Raw genomic sequence first — 15247 nt, 5'->3', positions numbered from 1 at the left:
AGATAAACCGCACTTGGGATGGGCGCCCAGCATCCACTACGGACTACGAGAAATAGAATTACCGGTGAGTAAATTCTTATTTTCTCTAACGTCCTAGTGGATGCTGGGAACTCCGTAAGGACCATGGGGATTATACCAAAGCTCCCAAACGGGCGGGAGAGTGCGGATGACTCTGCAGCACCGAATGAGAGAACTCCAGGTCCTCCTCAGCCAGGGTATCAAATTTGTAGAATTTTGCAAACGTGTTTGCCCCTGACCAAGTAGCTGCTCGGCAAAGTTGTAAAGCCGAGACCCCTCGGGCAGCCGCCCAAGATGAGCCCACCTTCCTTGTGGAATGGGCATTGACAGATTTTGGCTGTGGCAGGCCTGCCACAGTATGTGCAAGCTGAATTGTACTACAAATCCAACGAGCAATAGTCTGCTTAGAAGCAGGAGCACCCAGCTTGTTGGGTGCATATAGGATAAACAGCGAGTCAGATTTTCTGACTCCAGCCGTCCTGGAAACATATATTTTCAGGGCCCTGACAACGTCTAGCAACTTGGAGTCCTCCAAATCCTTAGTAGCCGCAGGCACCACAATAGGCTGGTTCAGGTGAAACGCTGACACCACCTTAGGGAGAAACTGGGGACGAGTCCTCAATTCTGCCCTATCCATATGGAAAATCAAATAAGGGCTTTTACAAGACAAAGCCGCCAATTCTGATACTCGCCTGGCAGAAGCCAAGGCAAATAACATAACCACCTTCCATGTGAGATATTTCAGATCCACGGTTTTTAGTGGTTCAAACCAAAGTGATTTTAAGAAAAACTCAACACCACGTTGAGATCCCAAGGTGCCACAGGAGGCACAAACGGGGGCTGACTATGCAGCACTCCTTTTATAAATGTCTGAACTTCAGGTACTGAAGCTAGTTCTTTTTTGAAAGAAAATCGACAGAGCCGAGATCTGTACCTTAATGGAACCCAATTTAAGGCCCATAGTCACTCCTGCTTGCAGGAAATGCAGAAATCGACCTAGTTGAAATTCCTCTGTTGGGGCCCTTTCGGCCTCACACCATGCAACATATTTTCGCCATATGCGGTGATAATGAGTTGCTGTAACCTCTTTCCTGGCTTTAGTAAGCGTAGGAATTACTTCCTCCGGAATACCCTTTTCCTTCAGGATCCGGCGTTCAACCGCCATGCCGTCAAACGCAGCTGCGGTAAGTCTTGGAACAGACAGGGCCCCTGCTGCCGCAGGTCCTGACTGAGTGGCAGAGGCCATTGGTCCTCTGATATAAATTCTTGAAGTTCTGGGTACCAAGCTCTTCTTGGCCATCCACGAGTATCGTTCTTACTCCTCGCCTTCTTATTATTCTCAGTACCTTTGGTATGAGAGGCAGAGGGGAGAACACCTAAACCGACTGGTACACCCACGGTGTTACCAGAGCGTCCATAGCTATCGCCTGAGGGTCCCTTGACCTGGAGCAATATCTTTTATAGCTTTTTGTTAAGGCGGGACGCCATCATGTCCACCTGTGGCCTTTCCCAATGGTGTACAATCCTATTGGAAGACTTCTGGAGGAAGTCCCCATTCTCCCGGGTGGAGGTCGTGTCTGTTGAGAAGATCTGCTTCCCAGTTGTCCACTCCGGGAATGAACACTGCTGACAGTGCTAACACATGATTTTCCGCCTATCGGAGAATCCTTGTGGCTTCTGCCATCGCCATCCTGCTTTTTGTGCCGCCCTGTTGATTACATGGGCGACTGCCGTGATGTTGTCTGATTGGATCAGTACCGGCTGGTTTTGAAGCAGAGGCCTTGCTGGCCTCAGGGCATTGTAAATGGCCCTCAGATCCAGAATATTTATGTGTAGGGAAATAACCTGACTTGACCAAAGTCCCTGGAAGTTTCTTCCCTATGTGACTGCCCCCCAGCCTCAAAGGCTGGAATCCATGGTCACTAGGACCTAGTCCTGTATGCCGAACCTGCGGCCCTCTTGAAGATGGGCACTCTGCAGCCACCACAGTAGAGATACCCTGGTCCTTGGAGACAGGGTTATCAGCCTATGCATCAGAAGATGCGATCCGGACCACTTGTCCAACAGGTCCCTCTGAAAAGTTCTTGTATGGAACCTGCCTAATGGGATTGCTTCGTAAGAAGCTACCATTTTTCCCAGGACTCGCGTGCAATGATGCACCGCTACCTATTTTGGTTTCAGGAGGTCTCTGACTAGAGATGACAACTCCTTGGCTTTCTCCTCCGGGAGAAACACTATTTCTGGTTTATGTCCAGAACCATCCCCAGGAACAGTAGACGTGTCATAGGAACCAGCTGTGACTTTGGACTGTTTAGAATCCACCTATGCTGTTGTATCACTTTCCAAAATAGTGCTACCCCGACTACCAACTGCTCCTTGGACCTCGCCCTTATAACGAGATTGTCCAATTACGGGATAATTACAACTCCCTTTTTTTGAAGGAGTATCATCATTTCGGCCATTACCTTGATAAAACACCCTCGGTGCCATGTACAGTCCAAACGGCAGTGTCTGGACTTGGTAATGGTAATCCTGTACCACAAATCTGAGGTACTCCTGGCGAGGATGGTAAATGGGGACATGCAGGTAAGCATCCTTGATGTCCCGGGATACCATGTAATCCCCCTCGTCCAGGCTTGCAATAACCGCCCTGAGCGATTCCATCTTGAACTTGAATTTTTTTATGTTCAAGGATTTTAAATATAAAATGGGTCACACCGAACCATGCGGTTTCGGTACCCCAACCCGTGTGGAATAGTAACCCCGTCCTTGTTGAAGTAGGGGCACCTTGAGTATTACCTGCTGGGAATACCGCTTATTAATTGCCTCTAGCACAGCCTCCCTGCTTGAGGGAGTTGTCAGCAAGGCATATTTTAGGAAACGGCTGGGGGGAGACATCTCTAATTCCAGCTTGTACCCCTGAAATACTACTTGGAAGAAACAGGGATCCACCTGTGAGCGAGCCCACTAATTGCTGAAATTTTTGAGGCGGCCCCCCACCGTACCTGGCTACACCTGTGGAGCACCCGCGTCATGGTGTGTACTCACAGGAGGCGGGGGAAGAATCTTGATTCTGGGAACAGGCTGACTGGTGCAGCTTTTTCCCTCTACCCTCGTCTCTGTACAGAAAGGAAGCGCCATTTGACCCGCTTGCTTTTCTGAAGCCGAAAGGACTGTACCTTTTTCTGTGAGGAAACCTGAGGTAAAATTATTTCTTCCCAGCAGTTGCTGTGGATACGAGGTCCCAGAGACCATCCCCAAATAATTCCTCACTCTTATAAGGCTCTCTATGCGCTTTTTAAGTCAGCATCACCTGTCCAGTGACCGGTCTCTAATACCCTCCTGACAGAATGGACATTACATTTATTTTGGATGCCAGCCGGCAAAATATCCCTCTGTGCATCCCCCATATATAAGACAACGTCTTTAATATGTTTTTATGTTTGCCAACTATTATCCCTGTTTGACAGGGTCACCAACCACGCTGCAGCAGCACTATCTGCAGGTCTCAGTCTAGTACCTGAGTGTGTAAATACAGACTTCAGGATAGCCTCCTGTTTTTTTTATCAACAGGTACCTATTAAAGTGGCCGTATCCTAAGACGGCAGTGCCACCTTTTTTGACAAACGTGTGAGCGCCTTATCCACTTTAGGGGATATCTCCCAGCGTAACTTATCCTCCTGGCGGGAAAGGGTACGCCATCAGTAACTTTTTATAAATTACCAGTTTCTTAACGGGGGAACCCACGCTTTTCACACACTTCATTTATTCATCTGATGGGGGAACAAAACACTGCCTGTTTTTTCTCCCCAAACCTAAAACCCATTTATAGAGGTTAAAGTCAGAAATGTATAACACATTTTTTATTGCCGGGATCAAGTCACGGATTGGATTGTGTATATGTCTCCACCTTGTCGACACTGGAGTCAGACTCCGTGTCGACATCTGTGTCTGCCATCTGAGAGAGCGGGCGTTTTTGAGCCCCTGATGGCCTTTGAGACGCCTGGGCAGGCGCGGGCTGCGAAGCCGGCTGTCCCACAGCTGTTACGTCATCCACCCTTTTATGTAAGGAGTTGACACTGTCGGTTAATACCTTTTACCTCTCTATCCACTCTGGTGTCGGCCCCACAGGGGGCGACATCACATATATCGGCCTCTGTTCCGTCACCATATAAGCCTCCTCATTCAACATGTCGACACAGCCGTACCGACACACCGCAGACACACAGGGAATGCTCTAAACGAGGACAGGACCCACAAAAGCCCTTTGGGGGGACAGAGTGAGAGTATGCCAGCACACACCAGAGCGCTATATACTGCAGGGACTAACTGAGTTATGTCCCCTATAGCTTTATATCTATATATATAATGTATACTGCGCCTAAATTTAGTGCCCCCTCTCTCTTTTTTTAACCCTTGTAGACTGCAGGGGAGAGCCAGGGAGCTTCCCTCCAACGGAGCTGTGAGGGAAAATGGCGCCAGTGTGCTGAGGAGATAGGCTCCGCCCCTTTTTCGCGGCCTATTCTCCCGTTTTTTATGGACTTCTGGCAGGGGTATTTACCTCATATATAGCCCCTGGGGCTATATATTGAGGTATTTTTGCCAGCCAAGGTGTTTTTATTGCTGCCTCAGGGCGCCCCCCCCCCCCCAGCGCCCTGCACCCTCAGTGACCGGAGTATGAAGTGTGTGAGAGGAGCAATGGCGCACAGCTGCAGTGCTGTGCGCTACCTTGGTGAAGACTGAGTCTTCATGCCGCCGATTTTCCGGACCATCTTCTTGCTTCTGGCTCTGTAAGGGGGACGGCGGCGCGGCTCCGGGACCGAACATCAAGGCTGGGCCTGCGGTCGATCCCTCTGGAGCTAATGGTGTCCAGTAGCCTAAGAAGCCCAATCCGGCTGCAAGCAGGCGAGTTCGCTTCTTCTCCCCTTAGTCCCTCGCTGCAGTGAGCCTGTTGCCAGCATGTCTCACTGAAAAGAACAAATTCTAAGACTATAACTTTCTAAGAGCTCAGGAGAGCCCCTAGTGTGCATCCAACCTCGGCCGGGCACGAAATCTAACTGAGGCTTGGAGGAGGGTCATAGTGGGAGGAGCCAGTGCACACCAGGTAGTCTAAGATCTTTCTAGAGTGCCCAGCCTCCTTCGGAGCCCGCTATTCCCCATGGTCCTTACGGAGTTCCCAGCATCCACTAGGACGTTAGAGAAAGTGAAGAATAATGAGTATCTCATATATGTGACTGCTGTGGGAATGTTTTCAGTTCCATTTCAAAAGCATTACCACAGCAATCCGCATTGTTTTATTTACTGATTACAAGCTGATGAAGCTTTATTGATATCCCAATGGGTGGACAGTAATATTGCATCTCTACATTGTTCAATTCGCTGTATTAGTATCACTGATGAACGTCTTTTATGCAAGATATTGATTATTAACCCCAGATGAAGTTCTAATGATGAAACGCATTGGGTTTCAAACAGCTACACTGTTAACCTTCAATGAAGGATTTTTGCCAGAAATTGCAGTAAGTGAATAATAACGAAATACATTGTGGGTTCAACTTGTACTAGTGATAACTTCAGTGATGAATTCTGTCAAATATTATAATCATCACCCCCAAACAATATTGATGTAATTGTTTTATGTATGGTCAATATTTTATGTAATCACATCATAAACATTTAGACAATGTCAATCAATTCATTGCCCATTTTATAATAAAAATTATTTTTATCTATGATGGTGATGTATTGCTGACCAGAGCCGGCCCAAGGCATAGGCAAACTAGGCAAATGCCTAGGGCATTTGGTATGCCTAGGGGCACAAGCAACTTCTGCTGATTAAAATGATATGAGGCATACCTATATTCTGTGTGACTGCGGCTGAATCTGCATACGAAATGCTACATTACAGTGTATTCCTGGAAATCACTGTAATGTAGCATTTTGTATGCAGATACAGCCACAGTCACACACAGAATATAGGCATGCCTGCATATCATTTTAATCAGCAGAAGTTGCTTATGTGTAAGGGGCATTACTGTGTGGTAAATTGTGTATAAGTGCATTACTTAAGTGTAGCATTATGTGTATAAGGTGCTCTACTGTGTGGCATAACTTATAGAAAGGGCACTACTGTGTGGTCTAATGTGAATAAAGAGCAATATGGCATGGTGTAATGTTAATAAGGAACAATTCAGTTTAATGTAATGTAAATAAGGAGCACTACTGTGAGGAGTAACGTATATAAGGTAAAGTGGTACTACTATGTGATGTAACGTGAATAAGGGACACTATCGCATGATAAAATGTAAATAAAGTTGCACTACTGTGTGGTGTAATCTGAATTGGAAGTACTATTGTGTGGCCATGCCCCTTCCCAGCAAGAACACAACCATTTTTGGGCTGTGCGCCAAATGTGCGCACTGTTCCTATTAAAAATATAGGGGGTAGGAGCACCAAAATGATGTCTGCTACGGGTGAGGGGTGATGGTACTGGGAAGGGGGTGAAGGGTCAGATGCGGAACTAGCGGAACCAGTCACTACCTACAGGTGCAATTCCAGACAGGGCCGTCTTTTCGTATGGGCTGAATGGGCAGTTGCCCAAGGGCCCCAGGAGTATAGGGGTACCAAATTTTTAAAAATTGGTCCTAGGGAACCGGAGATATCTGACTTCAAAGCAGTGGTCACCATCCGAGCCTGTTTACTGCTCTTCCCAGCCAGGTATCTCGGGTTTTGTCTGATCTAAAGTTTTTCTGAGGGTATACTCAGAAAGATGGGACTCTTCCCTTTTGGTGGACACTGGCAGCTTGTCTCTACTATGCCCAGAACCAGAGATATCAGCCTTCCATCAGCCAGTCACTGCTCCAGCTCCACAAGCCTGGTATGCAGTTTTAAATATTCGTCAGTGGATTGCTCTGGCTCCTGAACTGTGATCCCCAAGTACCCCAGTACCTCCTGAAAGGTGGGACTACAGAGTTTTTATCCCACTGAAAGTTAAGAAATCTATTTCCAGGAACTGAAGATATCAGCAGTCAAACAAGCTGCCCTCCCATTGGAAAAATAAGATTTTAATACCTACCGGTAAATCCTTTTCTCGTAGTCAATAAGGGATACTGGGGATACTTAGTACCATAGGGTATAGATGGGGTCCAAAGGAGCCGGTGCACTTTAAATTCTTCAAATTAGGTGCGCTGGCTCTCCCCCTCTATGCCCCCTCCCACAGACAGTCTAGGTAAACTGTGCCCGAAGGAGATGGACATACTTGACAGGAGAAAACATAACAAGACAATGAGTGGTGCGATTAACGAACCAGCACACAACAAACATAAACCAGACCAGCAACGGCTGGCGAAACAGAACAGCAACAGCTGAGTCAAACAACTTTGACACAAGAACAAACCTGCAGAAAAGTCTAAGCACTGAGGCGGGCGCCCAGTATCCCTTATGGACGAGAAAAGAATTTACCGGTAGGTATTAAAATCCTATTTTCTCTAACATCTGGGGACACTTAGGGGGTAATTCAGACCTGATCACTGGGCAGCGATTTTTGCAGCCCTGCGATCATATAGTCGTCGCCTACAGGGGGGTGTATGTTCGCTGTGCAAGTGTGCGATCGCATGTGTAGCAGAGCTGCACAAACAGATTTTGTGCAGTCTCTGCGCAGCCCAGGACTTACTCAGCCACTGCGTTCACATCAGGCTGATCGGGACCAGATTTGACGTCAGACACCCTCCCTTCAAACGCTCGGACACTCCTGAAAACGCTCAGTAGCCACCCACAAATGCCCTCTTCCTGTCAATCTCCTTGCGAACTCCCATGTGAATCGATTCTTCGCACAAACCCGTCGCTAACCGGCGATCCCCGTTGCTGCGGTCCGTTGCGCCTGCGAAAACGCAGAGCAGCAATCAGGTCTGAATTACTCCCTTAGTACGATGGGGACGTCCCAAAGCTTCCAGAATGGGCGGGAATGTGCTGAGACATCTGCTGCACCAACTGCCCAAACTGGGTATCCACTGAAGCCAGGGTATCAAATTTGTAGAACTTGACAAACGTGTTTTTCCCTGACCAGGTAGCAGCCCGGCATAGTTGCAATGCCGAGACTCCACGGGCAGCTGCCCAGGAGGATCTCATCGATCTTGTAGAGCGGGCCCTAATAGACTGTGGAACAGCAAGGCTGCCAAAGTATAGGCCTGTTGGATAGTAAGCCTAATCCAACGAGCAATCGACTGCTTCGAAGCAAGACAACCCTTTTTCTGAACATCATACAGTACAAAAAGGAATCCGTTTTTCTGACACGAGCCGTCCTCTCGACATAGATCTTTAAGGCACGCACTACATCCAAGGTCTCAGGATTAGAAGAAGTGTCAGACTTGGCCGGAACCATAATTGGTTGATTCAAGTGAAACGCAGAAACCACTTTTGGCAGGAACTGCTGACGAGTCTTGAGCTCTGCTCTGTCCTCGTAAAAGACCAAATAGGGACTCTTGTATGACAAAGCTCCCAATTCCGAAACTCGCCTATCTGAGGGCCAATAGCACTAACGTTTTCCACGTAAGGTACTTGTCTTCTACCGTTAACAGTGGTTCAAACCAGGAGGACTGTAGAAAATCCAAAACCACGTTCAGATCCCAGGGTGCCGTTGGAGGCACAAAGGAAGCTTGTATGTGGAGTACACCCTGTAAGAAGGTCTGGACTTCCGGCAAAGTAGTCAACTTTTTCTGAAAGAAAATGGACAAAACCGAGATCTGGACTTAATTTGAGCCTAAGCGTAGGCCTAAATCCACTGAAGCCTGTAAGAACCGTAAGAAACGGCCCAGGGTGAAATCCGCAGGAGGATACTTACGCCCTTCACACCAGGAGACATATCTTTTCCAGATATGATGATGGTGTTTTGACATCAATGCCTTCCTGGCTTGAATCACGGTTGCAATAACCTTGCCCGTAATACCTTTCTTAGCTTAGTTCCGTTCAACCGCCATTCCGTCAAACAAAGCCAACGTAAGTCCGGATAGACGAACGGCCCTTGTTGAAGAAGATCCACTCGCATTGGCAGAGGCCAGGGCTCTTCTATTGACATGGCTAGAATGTCTCCATACCAAGTTCTTCAAGGCCAATCTGGGGAAATCAGGATTGCCTGAACTCCTTCCCTTCTGAGTCTCTTTAGCACCCTCGGGAGTAACAGAATCAGAGGGAACAGGCACACCAGCTGGTAAGACCACGGCATCGTAAGTGCATCCACTGCTGCCGCCTGAGGGTCCGTGATTCTGGAACAATACCGCCGAAGCTTCTTGTTGAGCCGAGACGCCATCAGATCGATCTGCGGACATTCCAACTGGTCTGTGATCTGCTGAAACACCTGTGGGTGGAGACCCCACTCTCCCGGGTGAAGGTCGTGTCGACTTAGGATGTCCGCTTCCCAGTTGTCTACTCCCGGAATGAATATGGCAGATATTGCACTTGCATTCATTTCCGCACAGAGGAGTATCTTGGACACTTCTCGCATGCAAGCTCTGCTCTTTGTTCCTCCCTGACGATTGATGTACGCCACTGCCGTGGCGTTGTCCGACTGAACATGTATGGCCTGATTTTGAAGCAGTGAAGAGGCCTGAAGCAGAGCATTGCAGATCGCCCGGTCCAGGATGTTTATTGGAAGAACGGCTTTGTGGCTTGACCACCTGCCTTGAACTGCACCCCTTTGGTGACAGCTATCCACCCCAGCAGACTCGCGTCCCTGGTTAGGAGGATCCAATCCTACCCTCCACAAGATGGGGGGACTGCAACCACCACCGGAGTGACATCCTGGCCTGTGGTGAAGAGGCGTATGATCTAATGCATCTGTAGATGCAAATGCAAACATAACCATTTGTTCAGGAGATCTAATTGGAATGTCCTTGCATTGAACCTTCCATATTGGAGTGCCTCGTATGAGGCCACCATCTTTCCCAACAGGCGTATGCAAAGATGTACTGAGACCCGGTTCTGTTTCAGTACCTCCCAGACCATCTCCTGAGGCGTCCTTGCTTTGTCTGCCAAGAGGAAAACTTTCTGAGCCACTCTGTCCAGAATCATTCCCAGAAACTGGAGCCTTTGAGTTGGCTCGAAGTGAGATTTCTGTAAATTGATAGTCCACCCGTGGTGTGACAGTAGCTGTGTAGTGCGCTTGATGCTGTCCAACAGATGCTCCCTGGATCTTGCTTTTATTAAAAGGTTATCCAGATAGGGGACAATGTTGAACCCCTGAATGCGGAACTGGAACATCATATCCTCCATCACCTTCGTAAAAACCCTCGGTGCCATAGACAGGCCAAAAGGCAGTGCTTGGAACTGGTAGTGTTCGTCCAGTAGAGCAAACCTGAGGTAAGCTTGATGAGGCGGCCCATTGAAATATGGAGGTAGGCATCCTTTATTTCCAAAGATACTAAGAACTCCCCCTCCTCCAGTCCGGAGATCACTGCTCTCAAGGACTCTATTTTGAACTTGAAGACCCACAGACACGGGTTTAAGGACTTGTGATTCAAAATGGATCTTACCGAACCGTCCGGTTCCGGCACCACGAACAGGTTGGAATAATATCCTTCGCCCCGTTGTTGATGTGGAACTGGAACGATGACCTGGGTCTGAACCAACTTCTGAATGGCCTCTTGCAGCGTAACTCGAGTGTCCTTGGAAACTGGTAAGCTTTACTTGAAATATCTGTTAGGCAGAGAATTTACGAACTCCAGTTTGTAGCCCTGGGAGATCAGATCTTTTACCCAGGCATCCTGGCAAGAGCTTCTCCAAATGAGGCTGATAAACCTTAAGCGGACTCCCACCTCGAGATGCCCCAGGGGTGGAGGGACACAGTCATGCTGAGGCCTTAGTAGAAGCAGAGCTAATGCTCTGTTACTTTGATCCTGGAATGGCAGGTTTTTGTGCCTTATTTCTGGTGCATCTTGCTGCATTGGAGGCACCTCTTGCTTTCCTCTTAAACCTTGCTGCCCGAAAGGACTGCATGGAGGGTCCCAGGTAAGAGCGTCTGCTCAATGAAGCCGCAGATGGGAGAAACGTGGATTTTCCAGCAGTAGCCTTTGAAATCCATGTATCTAATTCACCCCCTAATAACCACTCTCCTTTGAAAGGCAGAGCTTCAACAGTCCTTTTCGATTCGGCATCCGCTACCCACTGACGCAGCCACAAGGCTCTGCGTGCGGATACCACCATGGTAGTAGTTCTAGCATTGATAATGCCTATATCCTTGATTGTCTCACAAAGGACACGTGCTGAGTTCTGAATGTGTTTCACCAGTGTCACCATGTCTATCAGGGTCTTGTACCCCGACAAGCCCTCCTGAATATGACCTGCCCACATACGAATGGCATGTGTCATCCAACAGCCTGTAATAACAGGTCTCTGAGACGCTCCTGCTGCTGTGTAAATAGATTTCAGCATGCTTTATATATTCTTATCAGCCAGTTCCTTTAACACAGTAGCACCAGGAACCGGTAACATTGTCTTTTTTAACAGGCGTGAGACAGATGCATCCACAGCCGGGGGATTTTCCGATAATTTCCTTCCTTCTTGGGCAAATGGGAAAGTGGTTATCAAACGTTTTGTCACCTGGAATTTCTTATCAGGATTAACCCAGGGTTGTCTGAAAAGGTCATCTAATTCCTTAGAATCAGGAAATGTGTAATTGGCTTTTTTATGCATAAATAAAAACAATTGCTGTACCTCTGTCTCATCAACAGGAATTTGTAACACATCTCTTATAGCAATTATACGGGGCTCTATTCCCTACGCTGGAGAGGAATCCTCTATTATAGGTTCCAGCTCCTCCCCCTCCTCCGCTTCTAGAACCTTCTCGTCAGACTCTAAAAGGATGTAAGGCAACCAACGCTTATGAGACACTGTTCTGGAGGGAGGGGTAACCCGTCTGCCATCTGCCTTTTTCTTATTCAGATTTTCCACAGACAGTTGCAACCACTGTGTTTCTGGTCTAGTAGCGGTTAATTGATTTGACATGTCAGCCATCATGAATTTTCTAGAAAGTAGCCAAGCTGGTTCCTGTACATCACCCCCTGAAGAGTCACTGTTCTGTGAGGGCTGGCTACATTGCTCACATATGAAAGAATCAGCAGGGGATGGGGAAAACCTGGTGTAACAGACACTACACACTGCCTTTTTCACCATGCTGACAGGAGACAATAACACACACACACACACACACACACACACACACACACACACACACACACACACGTACAAGCAAGCCTGCCCAGCCCAGTATGTGTGGAGGAGACCCAGACAGGAGGGACCAGCACACCAGCCAGAGCAAACTCAGTGAGAATGCAAGGCTCTTTAAGTGTGTTATATATGTTGCAGGAGCCTATTTAAGGGTCCTAGAGTGGCTCTCCCCCGTATAACACCCCTGTACCAAGTGTCCTGGTTGCTGGAGTATCTCTGGAGGAGCTGGCAATCATGCTGCAGCACTGGAAATGCAGAGAATGGCACCAGGGAGCCTCTGGTCTCGCTCTGAGTTAGCTCCGCCCCCTCCAATGGCGCCGGAGCAATACATATATTTATACTGGCAATGTCTCCCAAGTGGTGTAAAATGAGCCCCCAACACCTCCTTTCAACACCGCTGGCCAGTCTACGCAGGGGAGGGGGGGGGGCTGTGGGATCACCCCAAGGGGAGTCCATATGCCTGACCCGCGATCACGCTGCACCAAAAACCAGGAGACCACCCTAGCAGGGTCCCCGATTGTCGCTCACCACTCTTCTGACCTTCAGGCTCCTCTTAGGGGTGTGCGGCGTGCTGCAGGTGGTGTGCGCCATACCGCAATGCCATGCGGTACACTGCCCATCAGGACTGATGTCCTGTCAGCGGGGATACAGCTCAGCACCTAATGAGGTTGGTATCCGTCCCCCCCCTAAGTTCCTCGGTGCAGGTAGGCTGTTGCCCGGGCAGCCTACCTGAAATAAATAAAAGTTTAAAAGAAATTGAAGAAAAAAATCCCTGGGTCTCCAGAGTGTGCATCCTCTCCTGAGGGCACATTTTTCTAAACAGGCTGTGGGAGGGGGCATAGAGGGGAGGAGCCAGCACACCTAGTTTGAAGAATTTAAAGTGTACCGGCTCCTTTGAACCCCATCTATACCCCATAGTACTAAGTGTCCCCAGTATACCTTATGGATGTTAGAGATATGATGAATATTAAGCCTGCTCCACTATCCACACCTCCTCTGCGTTTTTAACACCCCCTATCACCCTGGAAATCATGGACCAGGCCTCTTATTCAGTCCAATGCCCACTTCTACAGTTTGGTGTTCTCCCTCCCGCCCCATCTCCCACCATCTGCCAAGTAAAGGAGTAATTAGGAGAAATCACTGCTCCAGGTCCTACATGCAGAGCAGAAGATAGAACACCGCCTGCCGCCCAAGGACATCAAAGCTGCCGCTGATTACACCCCCCATCCCTACTGCTGGAGAATGGGTAGGGGCCCCAGTGCATTGCTTTGCCCAGGCACCTACATTGCTCTTGATTCCAGAGGACTGGAAAAGAGCGAATGTATCACCACTGCACAAAGGTGGAAGAAAGGAAGAAGCAAGTAACTACATACCAGTAAGCCTTACATTTGTAGTAGGGAATGCAATGGTAACATTTTAAAAGAGTTATATCATGCAAATTCAAAAGTAAATGGTTGCAAATCAAAATAATACCAGTTCTATAGATTTAGGATTAAAGGGTATTATAAAATGTGAAACCATTATAGGTTACCTCTCGTTTTGTCCCCTCTTTTGCCCGTCTTTCCTGATGTCTTCTTTCTCGATCATCACTTCTGTGTTTGTTTTTATCTAAGATTCAAATGTCAAGATTTACTATAAATGAAATATATGTGGATGTACATTATTACTTTTAATATACAATTTTCATTTTGATATGATGAAGTGCTTGTCTGTTGGGAATAACATGCAGGGATGAAGTCAGTGCGTCATAACCTGGCATTTTCCCTTTACTTTGGAAAGCACCAGATGCCTTTGTACAAGTCAATTACAGCTCACTGTAATAATAAGATTTTACTCACCGGTAAATCTATTTCTCGTAGTCCGTAGTGGATGCTGGGAACTCCGTAAGGACCATGGGGAATAGACGGACTCTGTATATGGGTGAATATGACCATTTTTCCCCTGTATGCTTCTTTTGAGCAATGAATGCCTGATTTAATTCCTGCTTTGCATCAGAACCAATATCTTTATACATACTGCATATCTACATACTGGTTTTTCTCTGACGTCCTAGTGGATGCTGGGAACTCCGTAAGGACCATGGGGAATAGACGGGCTCCGCAGGAGACTGGGCACTCTAAAAGAAAGATTAGGTACTATCTGGTGTGCACTGGCTCCTCCCTCTATGCCCCTCCTCCAGACCTCAGCTAGGATACTGTGCCCGGAAGAGCTGACACAATAAGGAAGGATTTTGAATCCCGGGTAAGACTCATACCAGCCACACCAATCACACCGTATAACTCGTGATACAATACCCAGTTAACAGTATGAAATATAACTGAGCCTCTCAACAGATGGCTCAACAATAACCCTTTAGTTAGGCAATAACTATATACAAGTATTGCAGACAATCCGCACTTGGGATGGGCGCCCAGCATCCACTACGGACTACGAGAAATAGATTTACCGGTGAGTAAAATCTTATTTTCTCTGACGTCCCAGTGGATGCTGGGAACTCCGTAAGGACCATGGGGATTATACCAAAGCTCCCAACCGGGCGGGAGAGTGCGGATGACTCTGCAGCACCGAATGAGAGAACTCAAGGTCCTCTTCAGCCAGGGTATCAAATTTGTAGAATTTAGCAAACGTGTTTGCCCCTGACCAAGTTGCAGCTCGGCAAAGTTGTAAAGCCGAGACCCCTCGGGCAGCCGCCCAAGATGAGCCCACTTTCCTCGTGGAATGGGCTGTTACTGATTTAGGATGCGGCAATCCAGCCGCAGAATGCTCCAGCTGAATTGTGCTACAAATTCAGCGAGCAATAGTCTGCTTAGAAGCAGGAGCACCTACAGGATAAAAAACGAGTCAGTTTTCCTGACTCCAGCCGTCCTGGAAATATAAATTTTTAAGGCCCTGACTACGTCCAGTAACTTGGAATCTTCCAAGTCCCTAGTAGCCGCAGGCACTACAATAGGTTGGTTCAAGTGAAAAGCTGATACCACCTTAGGGAGAAACTGGGGACGAGTCCTCAATT

General features: G+C 47.8%; 1 protein-coding gene across 2 annotated transcripts in view; it reads right to left on the bottom strand.

The window, feature by feature from the left end:
* The window catches only part of DYNC2I1 (dynein 2 intermediate chain 1), a 167824-nt gene that overhangs the window by 95699 nt on the left and 56878 nt on the right, over positions 1 to 15247 (bottom strand). For both annotated transcript variants that reach the window (XM_063921921.1, XM_063921920.1), the window contains exon 4: positions 13769 to 13845. In XM_063921921.1, the coding sequence (XP_063777991.1) occupies positions 13769 to 13845 (77 nt within the window). The remainder of the gene's footprint in view (positions 1 to 13768; positions 13846 to 15247) is intronic.

This window comes from Pseudophryne corroboree, chromosome 5 (assembly GCF_028390025.1).
Source record: "Pseudophryne corroboree isolate aPseCor3 chromosome 5, aPseCor3.hap2, whole genome shotgun sequence".
NCBI lineage: Eukaryota > Metazoa > Chordata > Amphibia > Anura > Myobatrachidae > Pseudophryne > Pseudophryne corroboree.
The sequence above is the reverse complement of the archived record's forward strand: the minus strand, read 5'-3'. Positions and strand labels throughout refer to the sequence as shown.